General features: G+C 42.6%; 1 protein-coding gene across 3 annotated transcripts in view; it reads right to left on the bottom strand.

Annotated features, from left to right (window-relative positions):
* The window catches only part of fbn2b (fibrillin 2b), a 231,149-nt gene that overhangs the window by 15,794 nt on the left and 192,465 nt on the right, over nt 1-22,890 (bottom strand). For all 3 annotated transcript variants that reach the window (XM_069927972.1, XM_069927973.1, XM_069927974.1), the window contains 16 exons: nt 21,498-21,647; nt 21,080-21,151; nt 19,359-19,484; nt 19,143-19,268; nt 18,431-18,556; nt 17,661-17,777; nt 16,593-16,721; nt 15,176-15,295; nt 13,551-13,676; nt 10,949-11,101; nt 9,466-9,531; nt 6,321-6,446; nt 4,230-4,349; nt 3,878-4,000; nt 2,093-2,224; nt 872-997 (listed from right to left, as the gene is read on the bottom strand). In XM_069927972.1, the coding sequence (XP_069784073.1) occupies nt 872-997; nt 2,093-2,224; nt 3,878-4,000; nt 4,230-4,349; nt 6,321-6,446; nt 9,466-9,531; nt 10,949-11,101; nt 13,551-13,676; nt 15,176-15,295; nt 16,593-16,721; nt 17,661-17,777; nt 18,431-18,556; nt 19,143-19,268; nt 19,359-19,484; nt 21,080-21,151; nt 21,498-21,647 (1,938 nt within the window). The remainder of the gene's footprint in view (nt 1-871; nt 998-2,092; nt 2,225-3,877; nt 4,001-4,229; nt 4,350-6,320; nt 6,447-9,465; nt 9,532-10,948; nt 11,102-13,550; nt 13,677-15,175; nt 15,296-16,592; nt 16,722-17,660; nt 17,778-18,430; nt 18,557-19,142; nt 19,269-19,358; nt 19,485-21,079; nt 21,152-21,497; nt 21,648-22,890) is intronic.

The raw sequence follows: 22,890 nt of genomic DNA, 5'->3' as shown, positions 1-22,890 counted from the left end.
GGCTGAATGAAATCAGTTCCCAGTCTGCATCCAGTCTCTCCCACGTCGAGGAGACCACTATGGGAGCATCAGATGCAGTAGATGATCCTTGCAGATTCACAAGTGAACTGTTCCAACACTTGGAAGGAGTGTTTTGGGCCACAAATGGAGAAGAGGGAGAGGATGTGGGCGCACACTTAACATTTTCTGTGGACTAGGAAACCTCTAAGCCCAACGAACATCTACAGGAAGCCAATAAGTCGAGTGCCTAGAATCACGTGTCATCTCTGAGAGTGAGAGGGCACTGAGTGTCAGTGGGATAAAGCAAAGGTTCTCTGTCTGATTTTTTCTTGAATGGATGGGTTCCATGGGCAAACATGCACCAGAGGAAACCTGCCCATTTCTGCGCTTACCCTTGATACTCAGTGAGTAACTGCAGCGTCCATTCGCTGGATAGTATAATCTGTGCTAATAAGAAAGATTCCAGAGATGCAACTCCTATTGCAATACTCAGACATCTTCACTGTCACCACTTGATTACTTGAATTCCAGGAGTGTAAACTTGCAGGATAAATCCAGATTTCTCTCCAGATGTTGATTGTGGAACCAATGCTCGGTACATCAGGCAGAATTCTTACCAAGTAACAACTAATCCAAGTTTGTTTCACCACTCTCAGTCTCCACTATGACACATTGGCATGATCCTTCAGAAGTGCTGATTTCCACTCAAGTTTATTGTCATCTGATTGCACGAAACAACATGCTCTGACCCTTGGTGCAAAACATGCAGGTGCACAAACAGGCATAACACATGCACAGACAAACACTATAGATGCAAGACAAGCATTCATACAGTATACACAAATAAATCTGAGTTTACAAGGTAACTTACCCAGACACTCTGTCGCTGATGGACTTTCCAAGAACCCTTCGTTACAGTCACACCGGTAGCTGCCCACTGTGTTGATACAACGTCCATTCTTACATATCCCTGGTTTTGTGCGACACTCATTTTCATCTGAAAATGTGCCAAGAGAATCTTAACTTCTTCAACAAAATAAAGACCTGAGACATAAACAATGCTGTTTCCCATCTCTCAGCAATGATCTATGGACAAAAGAATTCAAAGGTACAGTTGATGTAATATAGGTTGTTATTTATTCAAGACAAGGGAAGCTGGTGGCAATATTGCACTGGAGTGTAAGATTAGACCAAGTGCTCATCGTGGAGGGAGGTTGAACTCATAAAGCTTTTAGTCGAAACAGAAGAGCTGGAATTTAGCAAATGATATCCAAAATTTTAAGGGTGATACTTTTAAAAAATAATGTGGCTGTGAATGAGCTCCACAATGGAGTTAAGTCAAGTAAATAGAGGCCATTACTCTTTCAAACATTTCTATTTGCTTACTCAAAAGTGGGTCAAGGTTTGTAAAGGTAAGCAGATTGCCAGAGCTACCATTAACCCATTGTTTGAATGTCAACACATTTCAGATCCATCAATCGATAACTCTTTAATAAAGCTGATCATTAAATCAGGGACAGGGTGGATAGGTTAACTTCTGGGATTTGGAATATTTTCCAGCTCATCAGGTTCAGGACAACGGCATGAATTACCTGCACTAAGTCATCCAAAATTAGAAGAAAGTATGAACACACTCCTGTCTTAGTCCACTATGGTTTGTATGCTGGCAAATTGATAAAGAACAAGACTGGACAGGACATCAGTTTTCTTCCCTGCTGACAGGGATAACTTCCCAATTCTGGAGATAAAAGAAGAGGGGTAGCAACGGACCTTTGGGTAATGAACAAGTGGTTTGTTATCTGGAGGGCCAACAGTGACTCGTAATAACTTTGAACAATCTCTGAAAGATAATAGAGGTAATCAATAAAAATACAGAGATCTTATGATGCATTTTTAATTGTTCTCCATCTTCTGGTGATATGCTGTGTCTCTTCATCAGCGGTGATGGGCTCAAACCCCAATGGAGACCCCATCTACGTCATCTATAGTAGGAGGAACAACATCACTGACCAAGATATCAACTTTCTAAACCCACATGAACAGACCATGGATAGAGATCAGACAGACACATAAATCAGACAGACAGACATACCCATGCAGCCCTCTCCATCTGGTCTTCGCATCATTCCAGTTGGGCAGATGCACATGAAGGTGCCAATCAGGTTCTTGCATATCATTCCTTGGGCCTCACAGTCATGTAATCCTTCCAAACACTCATCCAAATCTGCAATCAGGATAAACAGGAGTCAGCAAGAGAGACCAGCCCCATTGCCATCTGCTTCTCTTTCAGCTACGTACCCACTAATCAGAGCATCTTTCTAGTATTGTTTCAAAATATAAAGGGCAAATCTTAGAGGAACTCACAACTCCAGTGCGTGACGTTAAGGTTAAAGGATCAGCCAGGAGTTCAAAATCCACACACTCTTTATCTGTGTCCGAGCACCTGAAAGCAGCTAATGCGCTAGCAGACGCGGTTGGGGGAAGTGCAGGTGGGATGTTCAGGTGGCTGCGGAGAAGACATCTTTCTGTCACCTGAACGCGCCAGCTGAAGGAGAGCTGCATCTGAGTGAACACAGGCTCCTGTGGACTGGGGCTGTCGTCCCACTGCTGCTTTCAGGTGCAACGGGGGATTCGCCGAGCCGGAGAATATACCTACAGGAGGAGGGTTAGGTAAGTGCTCCTCCTGGCCGGGTTCTCCACATTCAGGTGGCCACCTGACAGCCGCATTGGTGTAGAATAGCCGGTTTTACAGTCGGGTATTCTGGCCACCTGAAAGTGGCTATTGGTATAAGTTCATCGTTCTTTTCTTTCTAGCTCTTAATTTTATAATGCTCCTGTGAAGTGGCTTGGAATGTTTTTGCAACTTTTAAGATATTTTATAAATTGAGGCTGTTGTTACCCCACTATCCAACTGTATCTTCATTCGCCCAGGTATGTGATATGTTGTCAGGACAATTTGAGGAATTGGTCATGTTGGTTGGCTATTTACACTGAATTCACAACTATATGTGGTTTTGCCACAGCTAATTCTGGTCACACTGCAGTTATATTGTGATCAATACATAACAGAATCTGATAGCATCACAACTGAAACTGATCGTACAGCTAATCATACACTAACTGGAATTAGTAATCTCAGGACTGAAAATGGTAAAATAGCTGTAATATGTAACCTGCTGTTATCTGTCACCTTGAATTTGAAACAAATGATCATTTAGTTCTGGAATTGGTAATAACATCTAGAATTGATCTACAACGGGGCTTCCTGACACCACATTTGGTCTGGACACTTTCTTGTTTTTGATCATCGCTGATCTAACAGCTTGGGATGTCGCATTTGATTGGCTGTTGTTCATCTACATCAATGGTTTTTCAATTTTTTCTTTCCATCACATACCACTCCAAGTAATCCATATGCTCTGTGATTAGAAAGGGATTACTTAAGGTGGTATGTGAGTGAGAATCACTGCTCTAGACCCAATTGTTACTGAAATATTTTGCTTGAGAAAAATTGTCAATTGGTGTATTTCCTTTGGAGTTATGAAACCCTGCGCATAACGAGTCAATTAGGTAAAATTAAAACAGTGGTTTTCAAACCTTTTCTTTCCACCCACATACCACCTTAAGTAATCCCTTACTAATCACAGAGCACCGATAGTATAGGGGATTACTTAAAGTGGTAAGTGAGTGGAAAGAAAAAGTTTGAAAATCACTGAACTACATAATCTAAAACTTCATAGCCTATTACAGCCATCATCCATTTTTAAATACACGTTTTACTCATTGATTTGCTGGAGATTCTGCAAAACTGATATAATGTAAGTATTCAATTAAATCAGAAAGGCGTTTCACAGAAAGCAGGCGATTCATTCATTACCTCTACACATCTTGCGGTCGTCCCTCAGGGTATAACCTCCAGGACAAGTGCATTCATAGGAGCCGTAGGTGTTGATACAACGGAATGCACACAGCAGAGGATTGAGGGAACACTCGTTAATGTCTAAAAACACATAATTACTCCAGTTAGATCATTGTCCTGATGCTTTTAATGAGAATTCTTGAGCTGATTATGTATTATGCCGATGTCCACTTATGACAGAAGGAAACTCAGTTTAAAAAAATAAATTCAGGCATCGACAACATTTGTTGCAAAATTAAACATTATTATTGATGTTGCTAATTTATCTCATGACAGATGCCCAGTTAAATTGTTAAAGTGGTTGGCCTACCTTCACAAGTTGCCATTGGACCAGGTTCAAATCCATCATCACATTCACACTCAAATGCTCCAATGACATTGATGCAGGTACCATTACCACACGGATTACCAATGCTGCATTCAACGATATCTGGATACAAACACAGACACCACCATCGGTCCTGGATAATCAGACTGGGGGTATTATAGACTAACTAGTAGAGTGAACAATCACGGAGAGTGACCAGAGCAGAAGATTGATGAAGTCACCGGTGAAACAAGGAATAAGGGAGAGTCTAGCAAAGTGAGCATGTGGGAAAGACCAGAAATATGGGGAATTTCTGGGAGACATGAGCAATATGGTTGGGGGTGGGTGCGGTGGGAGAGGGAGGCTTCTGAACTAGTAGAATAAAGGAGGAGGGAGACCAGTGGGGAAGCCATCACAAGATAAAGTGGATGATGCCAATGTAACCAGCATCCCTGCTGCTGTTCAAAATGGTGTGAGATCTTGGCTTGTTCCTTCCATTAAGGTATCTCGTAACAGTATTTCAATACTCTGACACATTCTGGACTATTGTGGCACCATCTGTGGTGGTAGACCACCAGCCTACTGCAGAGGGCAACCTCTGTACCTGCAGGAGAGTAAGGGGACAGGACAACACCTGGCCGGCTGTCAATCAGTCAGCCTAAATGGATCAAACCCCACCCAGCCGGGTGTCAATCACCCTCCAGGATATAAGCCTGCGCCGGCCTCCCCCAAAGCCTCACTCAGAGTTACTGCAGCTACAGCCAGCCTGGCTCTGTGGAAGTCTTTGTGGATTAAAGCCTGTTGTACAGTCTTTACCTTGTGTGTGTCTGATTTTGGCTAACAGCGCACCATACCATCAAACTGATTTTCTGGACTATTGGATGTTATTCCTTTTAATTCCACAACACAATTTAATTTCACATGTCACACCATCAGATAATACATTTCCCATTGAATTTAACAGGAGCAAGGAATAGAACTGGTGAGTTTCAGTTTGTTCAAGGGAGTTGAAACCTTCACGGACTCAAAGCACTGGATCTGACAGCAAACCTGTGTGCCTAACCCTGGCATTCCTGATCTGAGCCCCGGTTGTGGCCGCTACCCCACCCGTTCCCCAGGTCATACATCCAGCCCGTGCTCCAAACTAATGAGTGAGCCTGATGCTGAACCGATGATACCTCAGCAAGTGCATGTTGGAAGAGTGGAGAGGAAAGCTCTGTGCCAATTCTATTTTTCTCCTTTCCAAAATAAATCTAAACAGGATACAAATTCCGAGGCACTTTCCTCAATAACTTCACCGTCTCCCACTTTCTTGTCACTGGAATTAGATCATAAGCACATACAGTCCTTTCCTTCCTTAACTAAGGAAGGAAACTTCCTGGGGTTAGCTGAAGCGTGGCATCTGCTGCTCTAAATGTGCTTAGCTGAGCTGGCATGGAGCAGAATATGTTCCTTCATTAGTCTAGTCTGGAGTACCCTTAAGCCACTAGAAACTAAAATCATGCATTTAAAGTTAATATCACGAGAGTTTCCTTTTCTGCTCCTCATATTTCCCGGGATGACGCCTTCTCTTCTAATTTGCATAAGCAACAAACACTTCAGACTCTATGTGACAGATGATCTCATCTGAGAGAGGTTCCAGTAACCGCCACACCAGACTGTTACTTAGCAACCTCCTCAAAGCATCGGACGATCAGCTGTAATGGGCGGGCTGGGGTTTTTTTTTGACATCTCGTGGCTAGATGCTTCCAATAATTTCATTGCTGTTCAAAGCAAGTACATGGTGTGTCATTAGCTGAAGATCCTGACATTTTTATCACAGCGTCATGCCAATTTCAGCACAGCAGAAGCCTATTAAATCTGAGCCAAAGTTAACTCCACATATCTTACTTTCTACCCATTTCCCTGCTGCTTTCTGGAACCTTCCATATTTTCCCTCAAGGGATTTTCTCCACAATATGTTAATGGTTGATTTTGTAATCTAATGAAAATAAAGATCCTCCAGTCCCATCAAAATTACAACTTACGCTTCAGATCTCAATTTATGCTGCTTCGTCCAACTTTTGTTCAAATAAGGCACTTCGAGTAACTCACCAACGCAGTTCACTCCTGTGAAATCCAAGTTATATCCCAGGGGGCACTCGCATCGGAAGGAACCATCAGTGTTTATGCAATGTCCATTAACGCAGATTCCAGGATTCTCCACACACTCGTTCACATCTTAAAGAGGCAATGAAAAGAATTAGAGGTGATCCACATTAATATGAACTCCACAATACTACACTCATCTCGGTCTGCCTAAAAAATGATTCATTTTTTGGGAGTAAATAATGATAAGGAATGCTGGCTATCAGGAGCACTACAACTAATCTCACTTTACAGCCACAGACTGAAGGTACAGTACACGTGGGCACTGATTTCAGGTTTAAATTTCAGGTTTACTGACAGTACATACACGGCATCACGTACAACCCTGAGATTCCTTTTTTTTTCCTGCAGGCCGGGCAGAATTACCACTCATCACTTATTGGCAGTGCAAAAAAAACTGTACACGTATAAACAAATAAACAAATGTAAACAACTGACTGTGTAAATCAGAGGAGAAAAAATAATAAGGTGCAAAAGTAAGAGTCCTTGTAATCTAAGGAACAATCTGACAACCACTGTCAATGGTCATTAGTGTAATGCAACATGAAGGTCAGGAGATGGCCACTTGCCCAAAAAATGATAGGATTCTGGAACAAAATGGCGTGTGCTATGTTATCTAGGAACAATTTCTTTCAATTTGCAATAACAGATTTTAGTGAGAAAGTTGGTGAGGCTGATATCTTTCAACCCCACATTGGACGTGATTGGGAGTCACCTCTGAAATTCTGAACCTGCAGCCTGTGATTGGCTGCTTCCACAGAAAGCGGACCGATCCACAGTCTTCTCCAGAGGAACTTGTTTAAAAAAAAAGTCAACAGCAGTATTTGTAAAGTATTTAACTGTGAAAACGCTACAATTTTCTGCTTGAAGAATCTTTTTATTTGCTCAATGACCATTGTTTCCCAACTATCCTGGCTCCATAAAACCTCATTTTGAATATCTGGATTCTCCTTCTCAGTGAACTATTACATACTTTCTAAATCATTTATAATACTTCTACAATCTTATGCATTTCCCCTGATCTTTGATTTACCTTACAAAAAAAAAAGTTTAAAAAAAAATAGGTGATAATGAGTGCTTAACTTCCTGGTTTGCTGCCCCATGATGTGATTGTCTAACAAAATCACTGCTGCTGGATAACAGATTCTCAACCAAAATGGGGATAAATGGAATCTGTGTTGCAGGGATGATTATAATGCTTGAGGCTGCCCTTTGAGATCAGTGACTTTGCCAGTGATGTTAAATTCCATTGCAATGTCTAATACATGACTGACTCAGACATGACAGATCTTCCTGCTGCATTTACAATAAAGCTGATGGACCCGTCCAAATAACCTCTCCAACCTATTCCATGATTCAGTGAGATCATTGACTCATTCTGCTTTAACCTGATTTTGAATCATTCAGCTGTAACCCGATTTTTCTTAATATCTTTGATTTTTTTTTTAAAAAAGGCAGTCAGGTTCATGTTTAAAGAGAACAATTGAATTAACATCGATGACCACCTGCAGAGGGGAAATCCAAACTTCCATCACCCTCTGAGTGTTTCCTAAATTCACTCCTGAAAGATCTGGCTCTAATTTTTAGTTTATGTCATTAGATTCAGGAACCTATTTGTCCAGACACAGGCGCATTGTTGAGCCCTTGCCACCTACTCTTCAATCTCATGATTGGCTCCATGTCGAATGATTGCTCGGAATTTGGCTGTGTTGTTCACCCATACTTTCGAGCTACCCTATTCTTTTCTCAGAAGTTTTGAGAAGCCGAGTTTCATAGAAGTTAGTCACTTTCACATCGGGGGTTTATGAATTGAAGCTCAACAAAACATATAGTAATAAAATTCATCTATAGTAAAATGTAAACACTTTGTGTGTGAAGGATATCTTTTTTTTAAATTTTTTTTATTTTTCACACCATAAGTCACATTAGCCATGATATACACTATTTCTTTTTCACACATATACAGTGACTTTTTCTCCCCCCCCCTCCTCCCAAGCCACCCCCCCACCCCCCCCTCTCATCCATTTTAGGTATACAATCTAGGTTGCATTAAGCCAGTCAGACAATGTTGTCATTCAACAAAAATACACCAGAAATTCTACTGAGTCCATTCTTTTCTTTCCTTCTCCTTCCATCAACGTAGGTAATGTTTGTCCCCGGTAGGTTTTCGCTATTGTATTTAATGTAAGGCTCCCATACTTGTTCGAATATTTCAATATTATTTCTTAACCTATATGTTATTTTTTCTAATGGAATACATTTATTCATTTAAATTTAGTAGTTTCTTCCTTTTAATTTGGTTATGTATTCCATTAATATTTAAAGTCATATAGTTCAGCGTAGCCCTTTTATATTTTGTTTATCTTCTCTTTCCGTTTTTCCATCATTACCTTTCCTCCTTTTCCATTTCTGTTTTCTTATTTTCAACTCTTTATAAGACAACATTCCTACAACATCCAACATTTTCCTTATTCTCCTATTTCTATCTTATTTATCCCCAATCTCCCCTTCCCCTCCTGAGTTGTCCTTTATCCCTTGTCGGACAACCACATCTCCCCTCTCCATTTGGATTTGCGAATCCACTCGCAAGCGTCAACTGATTTTGCAGTGACCGCTATTTCCCCCCACCCCGCCCCCCCCAGAAAAGATTTCACTTTTCATATGTCACAAAGGTCACTCTTTTAGTTCCCTCCTTATTCTCTCTATTCCATTACCTTCCTTTATTAATTCTTGTCTATACTATCTATATTTTCCTCTAAGTACAGATACATTCACGTATGCACATTGTGTGTGTGAAGGATATCTTAAAGGCTATTCCAAATGAGCAGCAGTGACCAGTTACTGATCTCTGAGAATCAAACACTGACCAAAATATTGTAATATACCAATAACCGTGGTGAGAGAAAAAAAATTCAGATCCTATTATTGATCTAATCTAATCAGTAAGAGACATTTTCTGTGGCATTTGCATTAAGATAGAAATAGTATGTCATAATAAATCCACTTTGAATCTTTTAGCATTTTACAGCTGTTCTTACAGAGCAGAACACTCTTCATAAATTATGCACAAAGTTACTGAACATAACCCAACCTTCACGGGTATCCCCGATGCCTGGGATAGCACCATGGCCATACGGACACAGCTCCTGGAAGGCAACTGGAATGGAAAAATAAAATAATTAAATAAAGTTTTCAGAGAGTAAGAAGCCTGTCTTTGCAATAGCAGGAACAATGTGCGCCTCAGGGCATAACGCAATGTATTAGATTCACAGCTGTCTGGAAAGCAAATTCTACTACTTACTGCTTTCTCTAAATTAATGTGAATGGAGGAGTAAGCAGGATTTGGAAGCTTTAGAAGAAACCCCACGATTCTCTTGCCATGTCTTGATTAAAACTAATTATTGCAGGTCAAAGCATATACCATATACTTGTAATTGTCAATCCCACGTAATAGTCGACACCATCTCCCCTCCCCCACCTTTTTTTGGCCCAAAAATCTCATGCTTTCCATATATCCATATAAAAGTCAACACCACCCCCACCATCATATTTGGTCCCCACAACCTGCTCATTTGAGCTCCTGATGCCCCAACCTATGAACACTCGCCTCGACCATCCTCCCATCCAAGCTCCTAACTCACCGATTGCGAACCCTTGCCCCGGCTGCCCACCCATCCAAGATCCTGGCGCCCCATGCTCGGCTGGCTGCCTGAACACCAGAGCTCCCTATAGACTCTCTCCTAGATCCCAGACGCCTGCCTATCCAAGCTCCTGAGCACAAACCCTCACTTCGGCCTCCCTCCCATCCGAGCTCCCAACACCTTGAACAATGCAGGTACTTAATGGTGTCAAAAGAGGTACCCCCAAATTTGACCCGAAAAATTGATCCCCAAAACTCGACTATTACACGAGTTTATTTGGTACTTTTGGATTTTATCCCCTGAAAAGTATGGCCCATGTAAAAGTTGACCCCCACCCCCCAGAATTTGACCTGAAAAATTGGTCTAAAGAACTTGACTATTACTTGAGCATATACAGTCGGCTCCCTTTCCTCCAATACATTAGCCAGATATTCTTGGACCTCTCTTTTATCAACGAAATAACGATTGTTTTGGTTACATTCTTTGTTTAAGTTTTTATAGGTGTATTATGCCATTGCTGTTAAGAAGGATACAAATTGCGTCTCCCAATGTTTGAATTGGAGTATGGAGTGAATTATTGTGGCAGGCCCGGAACGCTATGGAAGCTTTGAGGAACTTTAAATTTAGATTTAAACATACAGCATGGCCATTTCAGCCCACAAGTCCATGCCGCCTGTGGGAGGAAACCGGAGCCCTTGGGGAAAGCACTTACAGACGCGGGGAGAACGTGCAAACTCCTTACAGACGGCGCAGGATTCAAACCCCAATCCCAATCACTGGCATTGAAAAGACGTAGCGCTAACCGCTACGCCAACCGTGCCACCCCCTGATTTGTGGTTTATAGTTGAGATTCGATACAGGGCAAGTGCAGTAAAAGGATGCCATACATTGATTTACCAAACCACTGCCATAATTCACTGGACAACAACCCACCTTCTTCTTCCTGAGGACAAAGTTCACATGGGTCACCCCAGCCCTCTCCCGGCATCTTGCTGCAGCAGCAGCGGGCTTTGGTCGTGTTGAAGGCCTTGGGTACAGAACACTTGCCATTATCAAACCTGGTGAAGCAGAAGCTCTGCCTGGTATCTAAAAGGTTAGAATCCAATCAGTACCAAAGTCCAACAAAATATACACTGAACACAATACTCTGCAGGGAAGTTGACTGATCTTTGCTTTAATTTAGATCCTCAGGAAAGATAATACTGATTAAGCTGGTAATGTTTTTCACATGGCAGTGAAAGGAGCGTATCTCAAAGTACTGCTTCAAATGAATTAGTAGTTATTCAAATGAAATACAGGAACACAATCCTTTATCTGGAGCCCTTGGGGGACAGTGTGTTCTGAATTTCGGATTTTTCCGGATTTCAGAACAAAAGCCAGCTGCCCCAGATTTAAGTCCACCTGAATTGTATCCACCCCCTTCCAGTCGCGCTGCCGTCTCTCTGTCCCCCGCCCACCCGTCGCACTGCTGTCTCGCTCTCCTCCCCCCGCCCACCCGAGTCACACTGCTGTCTCTATCCCCCCTCGCTCACCTGAGTCGTGCTGCCGTCTCTCTCCCCTCCTCGCCCACCTGAGTCACACTGCCGTCCCTCTCCCCACCTCGCCCACTTGAGTTGCACTGCCGTCTCTCTCCAGCAACCCCCCCCCCCCCCACGCCCAACTTAGTTGTGCTGCTGTCTCTCTCTCCCCCTGCTGTACCAACCCAGGAAAAAATGCTGGTTTTTGGAGCTTTCTGGATTTTAGATGTCCAGATAAAGGATTGTGTACCTGTATAGCTTTTAACACTTTTAGTCATCTACACCTGAGTAAAATGATCATCAGAGCTTCTTTGCATCTGTCCCAACTGGTTTAGTGGTAAAGGTAGGGGGAAATAAGTAGATCTCAAAATTCCAAAATCTGAAAAAACACATTGTACTTAATAATATGGGCAACTTGTTTCACTTCTCTGTGAGGCCCGTGGCAACGTCTGTCCTTTGGACACGAGGCTCAAGCAGTGGAAAAGGCCTTTCATGTGAAACTCACAATCTATCACCACTGGAAATTGTAGAGTGGGTTCAGAAATAGATTGAGAGTGAAGGGCATGGAGAAATAAGAGAAGGTCTCAAGGGTGTAGTGGTAGGAGCTGATCTCATGGGGGAATGAGAAAGGATTGCCAGGAAGAGGATAACAAGTGAAAGGGAGGATAATAGATGCTGAGAGAGGAATTTGTGTGGAGAGGCAGCAGAGGATGGGCAGAAGAGGCAGATGTACAAAGACAGAACTCATGGATAGAGGGAGGGTGAAGGAAGGATTGTGAGAGAGGAAAGTAGGTGGAGCAAGAGGACTGAGGAAAGAGGGGAGCTTAGAGGTATAGGATCTCACTGGGGAGAATAGCGTGGAGGGAGAGGAATGAGGAGAGAGAGGGGGGGAGTGTATAGGATCTCAGTAGGAAGAGTGGTGTGAAGAGGGGAATGTGAGGAGGGCAGGGAGGGAAGAGGCAACATGATGGAACCTGACTACCTGACCCAAGCCTCTCGGGGCCAAACTGCATCTGTCAGATTCAAGAGAGGGTCTGGTGTTTACTCTACTGAATTGGTCAGGGATGGGCCAGATATGGAAAAAAAAAAATTTCAGGTTGGGTTGATTAGTGTAGGTTTTCCTTTTACACCTAAGCATCATCAGGGCATGGTGATTACTGTGAGGGAGAGAGCAGTACTACAAGAGATCCTTCCTGCTGATGTACAGTGGCTTCCCCAACCCCACCCCCACCTTACTCGCAGTTTCATTTTCCGTGGTTTCAGTTGCCCGTGGTCCGAAATGGAAAAATCCAGAAATAAACAATTCATAAGTTTTGAATTGTTTGCCATTCTGAGTAGCGCGATGAAATCTCGCGCCGTCCTGCCCGGGATGCAAATCATCCCTGTGTCCAGCTGTATACGCTACCTGCCTGTTAGTCACTTAGTAGCCATCTCGGTTATCAGATCGACTGTCGCGGTATGTCCTCGGTTTCTGGCATTCACTGGGGGGGGGGGTCTTAGAACATAGCCCCCCGCGGATAAAGAGGGACTGCTCTATTTTTATTGTCACATCCCCTCTTGTATCTTTGCGAATTATGCATATGCTTCCTGACCATATACAAAAGTGAAGAGTAAAATTAAACAGACAAGACCATTTATACCCTGCTATCTTTCTTTTCTTTGGCTTGGCTTCGCGGACGAAGATTTATGGAGGGGGTAAAATGTCCACGTCAGCTGCAGGCTCATTGGTGGCTGACAAGTCCGATGCGGGACAGGCAGACACGGTTGCAGGGGAAAATTGGTTGGTTGGGGTTGGGTGTTGGGTTTTTCCTCCTTTGTCTTTTGTCAGTGAGGTGGGCTCTGCGGTCTTCTTCAAAGGAGGTTGCTGCCCGCCGAACTGTGAGGCGCCAAGATGCACGGTTTGAGGCGAGATCAGCCCACTGGCGGGGGTCAATGTGGCAGGCTTGTGATGTATCCGAATTGTGTTTTGCTTCAGGAGCAAAATGAAATAGGGAGTTTCAGATCTCCTGCTCACTTACCAAAGCATCTCCTTCCATTCTCGGAGAGGACAAATCCTTGTGCACAGTTACACTGGAAGCTTCCAGGCGTGTTGGTGCAGAAGCCAAACAGGCAGATGTTAGGGTCCTCTTCACACTCGTTAATATCTTTAAACAACCAGGCAGAGGTCAGAAAAGGGCCTGTCTAGACACTGCACCATATTCACTTCCCTCATTCAGTTCAAGAACAACACCAGAAGATCACTCCCTAATGAAGCAGCCTCGCAATTAACTCAATATTACTTCCTGGGCACACTAAGCATGCCAAATGTTCAGATCATTGGATGTGTGAAGCTCAGCAATTTTAAAGCCATTTCTTGAACGCTGTTCCTGTCAGCGTCTCTGCTAAAAATCAAGGAAACTGGGGCCCCATGAACCCTCGTTTCACAGAGTACTTATCAACCCCAATTCCCAGAGGGGTCAAGCTCCAAGAACCCCAATTGACAGACTCTGTCTGTGGTCCTCACACGAGCGAGAGGATCAAGAAGGCAAATGCTATGCTAGCATTCATTTGAGATGTATAGTATTTAAGAGTAGTGTTAATGAGGCTCCATTTGGAGTGCTGCGTACAATAGTTTTGGGCCGCCTATCTTAGAAAAGATGTGATGAGACCCCATTTGGATACTGTGTGCAGTTTTGGGCCCCCTATCTTAGAAAATATGTGATGCTGCTGGAGAGGGTGCAGAGGAGATTTACCAGGATGATCCCTGGAATGCAGGGGCTGGAGTATGGGGAACGTTTGGCAGCTCTTGGGTGGCACTCGTTGGAGTAGAGGAGAGTGAGGGGGGAAATCTCAGAGAGATTTTGAATATTGAAAGGTTTTGACAGAGTGAATGCGGATAAGATGTTTCCCTTTGATGGTTGAGTCGAGGACAAGGGGGTCATAGTCTTAAAATAAGTTATCCAATTAAAACAGAGAGGAAGAAGAACTTCTACAGTCAGTGGGTCGTGGATCTGTGGAACTCACTGCCGCACAAAGCAGTGGAGGCCAGATCACTAGGAGCATTTAAACAGGAAATGGATAACTAGCTCATTAGTAAGGGTATCAAGGGATATGGGGAAAAGGCTGGTAACTGGAATGAGGCGTGAGTTTAGTTTAGCTTAGTGCATAGTCACGGAACAGACCCGATAGGCCTAGTGGCCTGCTTCTGTTCCTTTATCTTGTGATCTTGTAAAAATAAAGTCCCAACAAGTTATGGTCTTAATGAAATCGAGCTGCTCATCACAACTTATATTAAAAAAAAACTTTGGAAGCTAGAAAATCTTTTAAATAATTCAGTTAATCTTTGATCAAGAAGGCGGCTGTCTAATTTAAATATCACCAAACATTTCAAAGATATATTCTATCACCCCCATGGGGGGGGATCAAAGTGCAAGATTTGTGTCCATCAGCCTTGTATTTTCCAAGAAGAAACCAACTTAATATTGCTTAATGAACCTCATTACTAGCTCTCAAAGTTAAGTAAAAGAGCAAGGCTGCAGGACCTGCTACTTTCTTTCCCCACTCAGTTCTACATAGTTGTCAAGTTTACAGGGAGCTGAACTGTGTTCTCTCAAATTTCAACTGCATGCTATAATCCACTAGCCTTCAATTTCATCCTTCTTACCGATGCAGTGGTCATTTTGTACTTCGTATCCAGGTGGGCAGATACATCGGAAGGAACCATCTAAATTCTGGCAAGTCCCCGGAGCACAGGTACCGGGGTAGCTGATACATTCATTGATATCTAAAGGTGTGGGGGAGAGAAGAATTGAGACCAGAGAAGGCCAATTTCTGCCACCCCACATTAAAGCAACTTAAATGATTCAATGCATTTATTGACTACGATTCTATTGGACTTGCTGGACAATTACAATATTCCCATTAAGTACACTACTTTACCACTAAAAATTTGCTGGATAAAATTTTACTTGTTTATAACTAATGTTGCAGTGTCTCTGTAAGGCACACAATCAGGCGCATTAAACAAGATCTAGGTGCAGACCATTCGCAAATTACTACGGTTGGATATAACTTGTGCAAGACATTGGAACATTAAATGTTTATTTTAATGATATGCCATGGTGGAAGGCGCTTCCAGCCCGTGAAACCCCTGCCACCCTATCAACCCTGTACGTTTTGGTGGTTGGGAAGAAATTGGAGCTCCCAGAGAAAACTCACAAAGATCATGGAAAGAACTGACAACCCTGCACCCATCTTGTCAAGGTCTACAAGAATTTGGTACTTTCCAAAGAGATCCTTGGAGCATGAACATATTTGCTTAATCTCTGTTCCCATCCCAGGAATAAATCTGTGAACCTTAATTGTACTTTGTTATTTCCTTTCTTAGATCAAATGTACATAATATAATGCTGGTGCAGTCTCATCAGAGACCTATATAACTGGAGCAAGACACCTATACCCGCATACTCAATTTTATTTTATTTTTCAGACTTACAAAATCCAATAAAGCCATTCATGTACACAAGCATGCCCAAAGTCCGTATTTGTCCCAACCCCCTCCCACTCACCAAGGGAATACTTTCCAAAAACGTAGCTCGATCCTACTCAACATGGGGCATTCGACCCCCTATCACAAAAAAAAATCACAATGGCAACACCATTCAAAGAAAACACTACAAAGAACAAAGAAACTCAAAAGAAAAATGAAATTAAGGACTTGAAAAGAAAAGGGCAGGCGTGTACTCAAATCTTGTTACAACACGGACCAAAATGCAATTTGCTTTCCTAATTATTTGGTTTACCCACATGTTGATTTTCAGTGAATTGTGTGAGAGGGCACTCATTTCAAAAGTACTCTTCTTTTTTTCCTACCAAAATGGATGATATCACTATTTTGTACATTATATTTTAATCTCTTATGTCAATGCCAAGTCACTTGACCCATCTATATCCTTCAAAACTTTTCTGCAACTTCCTCACAGCCCATACTGTCCCCCAGCTTTGCATCATCTGTTCAAATGTCAAATTAATATCTGATAAACATAAACTCTGACTTAGGATACACATTAAACCTTGCTCACCAACACAATTTTTCCCATCGGGTGGCAGGTCGTAGCCATCCTGACATAGACACTGGAAGGATCCAATACTGTTTATGCATTGTCCATTTCTACAGACCTGGCCAATCAGAGTAGAGCACTCATCGATATCTAAACAGAGGAAACACAATGTTACAATAATCATTGAACAAATTAGATGATTGGCAACAATTTATAATTAACTACAGTTGACAGGTTTTATGAAGTCTAAAGCCTTTCTTCCTGATTCCCATTCTTGGAAAGGACAAGGTTGCACAGTGAGCAGGTGCAGATTTGTAAGATGCGCCTGTTTCAAGTGCCTCTCCAAAGTGATCATATTCCAATTGGCAATTTCTGTCAGGAAAGACATGCTTGAGTGTAATCTGTGGGGTAGCTGCAGAATGAGAGGGTTTATCTTTGAATTTTCAGAAGAAATTCAATTGTGCCATACAAGAGGTTGCTATATATGATCGTCGCCTGTGCGACTGGGAGTCATTACACTGAGTGTTGAGCCAAGTCGCCACACAATCTGTGCTGATACGTCTGCTCCAAACACCTCATCTTCATCTAACCTTATCTGCATAACCTTCTATTCATTTCCCCATCTTGCTTTTACTTAATTAACTCCAAAGTACCAAGGCAGCTCACCTCAACCATTATTTACAGTGAAGAGTTCTATGTTTAAACTGAACAAACCAGTTTATCTAGAATTCTTAAGAGGAGATATTTGTAAATATCATATATTTATAACCACCAAGTTAGCATCCTCCATAAATGTAAATTCTCTTGTTTACCAGAGAGTGAGAGGGTATGAAAAAAACAGGATATGGTGAACCCATTAATTATAGCAGAGAGGTTTGATTTCTGTGGCACTAATTATACTGGGGAATGAGGCAGTAATTATAGAGTGTGGGATTTCTGATCTGAACTGCATGAGTTGTAGCATAAAATGTTGGTGCGATTGGTGTTTGGTTATATATATTTTTATATTAATTTCAAACCAAATAATAAATTCACAGTGTGAGGCATGTTTAACATTTTTCAACATTATCTTCATGCTATTTTCCTTACCCATGCAATCATTGTTGTGAGTGAGGTCAAACCCAGGGAAGCAGAGGCAGTTGTAGGATCCAACTGTGTTCTTGCAGGTTCCATTTCCACAGGGTTGTCGATCGCATTCATCAATATCTGTAACACAATGCATAATTAGATCTCACTCGTTGAGATTTACAACAACATGCTCATCGTATATACTACTATATACACTAGTGTAAAAATTGATACTGTATAAAAATCGACTTCCCCTATTTTTGGCCCAAAAATCTGGTATTTTCCATATATCGTGTGTGAAAGTCAACCCCCATATTTTTGGCCCTGGCCGTCCCTCTACCTGGTCGCAGTCTTACCACCTGGTCCTGGTCACCCACCCGGCCATCTGAGCATCCGATGTCCCGAATGTGAACTTACTACCCAGTCCCGGCCATCCGCCCGGCTATCCGAGGTCCCGATGCCCTGAACGTGGGCCTACCACCTGGTTGCGGCCAGCTGCCCGGCCATTCAAGCTCCCAGTGCCCCGAATGCAGACTTATCAGCTGGTCTTGGCTGCCCACTTGTCCGAGTTTTTGACTCCTCGAACCGCAGACAAATGTAGTGTGCATGTAATAGACGACCCCCTAAATCTTAAAAATCGGTCCACAAAATTTGAGTACATACGGCATCTAACACGCACTCAACATCTTGCTTGTTGATACTTACAATATAACAAAGGTGACTTAACATCTCCTGCTCAGTTAATGTATCCACGTGGCCCTGGAATACTGGCACACTGGGACATTTCTTACCCATGCACATTGTCTGGTCTGCAGTTGCTTTGAAACCATTTTGGCAGAGACACCGATAACTTCCTTCAGTATCAATACATTCTCCATGGCTGCAAACATTTGGGATCTCCTGGCATTCATTGCGATCTGTCAGGAAAAGATGATGGAGATGAAATTGGCAGTCCTATTTATAGAGTAATGAATTCTGCATTTACCGCTGTAACAGGGTGGCACAGTCAGCACAGCCTGTAAGCTCTGATTTCCTCCCACTCTTAAAAACGTCCCAGGGATTGTAGGTTAATTGGGTATAATTGGACGGCAGGGGCTCATGGGCCGCAAGGGCCTGTTACCATGCTGTATGTCTAGTTTAAAAAAAAACATTTGTGCAGAACATTCAGGGAAGACTAGGAGTCTTGAATTCTGCATCCATGGGCCTGGATATATTGTACCCACTACCTAATGGACACACCACCACTGGCACAGGTGATCTTGAACATAACACCCATGGGACGGGGTGCTGCATAAACAACCAATGGATAAGGACCATTTCAGGACTCCACTGTTTTATCTGCCTCTCTGAATAAGGGCTTTAAAATGAACTGAACTGCAGTCCATGTGCATAATTATCCTGTTATTTGCGATCAGCTGCTTACTCTTTTATGAGGGTCTTCAATTGTGCACTCCTCTTTAAGTCATCGCTGCTGACCAATTGGAGAACGGACTCTGTACTCACCCACACAGGCTCCACTGAGTGAAAGTTTAAAGCCTGGCGAACACTCGCAGCGGTAGCTGCCTGGGATGTTGATGCAGTCCGCATTCCTCTGGCATAGGTTATCCCCATTGGTGCACTCATCAATATCTATGCCAAAACAACAGGGTGAGACATTATCCATCATGAAAACGCCATGTCAAATGATGAGACCGATGCTCCAATGAGGTGACTGTTTACCTTCACAGATCAGGAACACATTGTTGTAGCTAAATCCCATTGGGCATTCACAGCGGAAATTTCCAATCTGGTTAATACAGACACCATTTGCACAAATTCCAGGGATTTCCCGACACTCATCAATATCTGCACACAAGATAGACATAGAGATTATTGTTTAAAATCATTCCCATTATTGTTCAGAAATCTGCAATAAGTGTACCCCCATACCCACAAGGCCCAGAAAGCTAACAGGCTATAAGTGAATCAGTCCAATCTGAAATCTTTTAATTGTTGTGAAGGTTCTTGAAAGTCAAGTGAAATTAGAACAATTTACCACATATACTCGTTTAAAAGTCAACCCCCTTTTTAAAAATCTGGAATTTTCCTCACTATAACTACTGTAAAATTACAAAAGCCTTAACACAACACTTTGTCTGCTTGCCGTTTGCAGATGTAAGCAGTCATGGGTAGAAATACAGCTAGGCCGAAATTCATTCACAGTATAATTACCCTAGAACTGAGTCAGTACTGGGCATATCACACTGTCATTCCTTATATACAGACAGCTAGGCCGACATGCATTTACAGTGCTTTGCTATAAGTACCATACTCTAAATGGGTACTTCATCAACTTAGAATTACGGTACATAAACACAATGCTGAGTCTGCCTACCCATGGCAGATGTAAACACAGCTATGGATAGCAGTGAGGCTGATTCAGCCAAATGCATTAGTGTGAATTTCAGCCCTCAACAGTAGTATCCATGCCATTGGCAGCCCCATAAATTTAACATTAAAAATTTGTCTCGAAAAATTCAACTTTTACACGAATATATTCGGTATTAAATGGGAAAGAACAAATTTTATTTGTCATCTATTTCTCCAACTTATTTCTTAAACATGGACTTGGCAAAGGGAATAATTGAAGAGACTTGTTAAGATCTCGCAATTTTTAAATGAGGGAGTACCAGACTTTATTTTTACACAGATCCTATCTCTGCATTGATTTCATGCCCAACATTCAGTAGTGCTTGTTGACCAAGCTTGGATGAAGGGATGAGTTTGTGGTGAATCTATGTTGAGCTGTCAGTCTCCCTCTCTCTCTCTCTGCTTATCCTTGCTTTACTAACATTAGACGTGTATTAACTCTACCACTTAAGACACTCCCCTGGGGTATAACTGCATACGCACCCATTGTCTTTCAATATTGTGCCACTAGTTTCTGCTAATAAAAGCCATGATTTCTGCTTGACTACACTGCCTTCATCTTTTTCATTAACTGGCACTTCAGAGTTAAAGTTCTGTTCAAAGGACATTTCAAAATTATGGAATTAAACTCGACACTAGAGACTGAAGGACTCACAACCTGGCCGAAGACAAAAAATAAAATTAGGACAGAATGTTTTTGTCAAGATCTAACCGACACTGTATGTCACTGATATTGGCACAAATCTCTAAACTGATGGCTGCACTTCCCAGCATGTCATCTCCCTGTTCTGCAAATAGACCGTAGAACAAGGCAGTGCAGCAAAGTCTCCTCACCCGCTGAAATAACAGCAATGACTATATGTTCGATTATGCTTAGACTCAACAGCAACAACTAACGGATCAAATTTTCTGTAACTTCAGGCAGTCACTCCAATCATCAGGAGTGCCAGGTTAGTAATAGTTTTAGTTTGAATTTTTCATGACCCTCCCCTCACCACCTGCAGTCACTGCAGGAAGGCACCAACACTCACCAACAGGCTTGCCGGTGTGAATGTCAATAATGAAGCCTGGAGCTTGATTCCCACAAAGGAGCTGGTATTGAGCTGCAAGAGAAGGTTTCATTGATCATTTCACCTCAGACACATTGATTTGATTCATAACATTGGCCCACACCATCACCCACACCATCGTCTCTCACCCACACCGTACATCCGTCACCCGCACTGCCCGTCACCTGCACCGTCCGTCCCCGCACCGTCCGTCACCCACACTGTCCTGTCACTCACATTGTCCATCACCCACACCATCGTTCCTCACTACCCGTAACAACATCCATCAGTTTGCACACCACTGTCCACAGTTCTGTCCACCAGCATCCACACCCCAGTTAAGAATGTACACCACTACCCTAAACTATGTTGAAGCTTTTTAATAATAACCCTGACTCACATGTGGCTGGGGTTGGACAAGGTTCACACGGCTTGTTCCACCCTTTGCCCACATTGTACGAGCAGCAGCACATCTTCTTGGTCATGTTGAATGAGAGCTCGTTCTCACATGTATCGTTGAAGTTACGATAGCAGACGCTCTTCCTCATATCTGGGACAATTCAGAACACAAGTGTATTTACACCATCTCAAGTCAGAACACAGGTCTTACATCATCTCAAGTCAGAACGCAGGTGTTATACCATCTCATATGAGAACACAAGTGTATTTACACCAGTTCAGGGAACATAAATCTTAGTTCTCAATATGTAACTGACAGCTGTATAGACCTTACAAAAAATCTTAACGCATAACATTCCCTGCTTTTGTTATTTGGATGAGGAAGATGTTTATTAATTTCCCCAGAAGACATCGGGGAGAACAAATTGAATTCCTGAATCTCTCTGCTGCACCAGAACTTTTCTCTCCTTCAGAATGTGTAAAACTGACAAGTGTCCATCTGACCCAATGTACCTAGTCTGTTGCCAAATGTTCCATACTAATATATCTGGGATGCACCTTGAAATCCTCTTACGTTCTTTGTACTCTCCCCCCTCTCTATTTGCTTCCTCAAGTCACACTTTGATGGTGAAAGGTTAGGGTTGGGAGCAAGTCAAAGTTGTAGATCCTGTCACAGAAGAGTCAGGCCATACAGCACAGAAATAGACCATTCAGCCCTCTGAGCCCATGCTGACCCCTTACCCTAATTCTGTGCATATTTCACTTTATTTCTACCCATATTTCCATCAACTCTTCTTAGATTCCACCCTTCAACTAAACACGAGGCCAAATTCACAATGGCAAATTATTGAATCAAATGCATGTTTTTGGGGAGAGGGAATTGTTGCTGCGCTGTTTTGAAGTGGAGCAGTGGGCAAGTGACAGCCAGCGAGGAGCACATGCTACGTAGAGGTCTTCCTCACAACTCTCATAAGCCCATCACCTCTCCGAGGATTTTTTGCCAACTACCTACACCTCAGCCAATTTACAGTGGCCAATCAGTGTTCCAGCATATCTTACGAATGTGGAAGAATCCAGATTTCTCTGAGGAAACCCATAAAGTCATGGGGAGAACAAGCAAACTCCACATAGATAGCATGGGCAGTGAGGATTGATCCCAGGTCATTGGAGCTCTGAACTAGGAGCACTAACTGCTCTGCCTCTGTGGTGTTCTGCAATTAGTGTCTGCATATTTGTGAAGTCCATATACGAATGCGGACATTTGAACCACCCGACAAACATGAATGTTGCCTTGTAGATGAATGCTATGTTATCATGGCCTCTGCACAGCAGTGGATGATATAGGAGGAAGTTCTATCCATCAGATTGCTACAGTGCCATTTCATAATGCATTA

The sequence above is a fragment of the Narcine bancroftii genome, chromosome 3 (assembly GCF_036971445.1).
Source record: "Narcine bancroftii isolate sNarBan1 chromosome 3, sNarBan1.hap1, whole genome shotgun sequence".
NCBI classification, from domain to species: Eukaryota; Metazoa; Chordata; class Chondrichthyes; order Torpediniformes; family Narcinidae; genus Narcine; species Narcine bancroftii.
The sequence above is the reverse complement of the archived record's forward strand: the minus strand, read 5'-3'. Positions and strand labels throughout refer to the sequence as shown.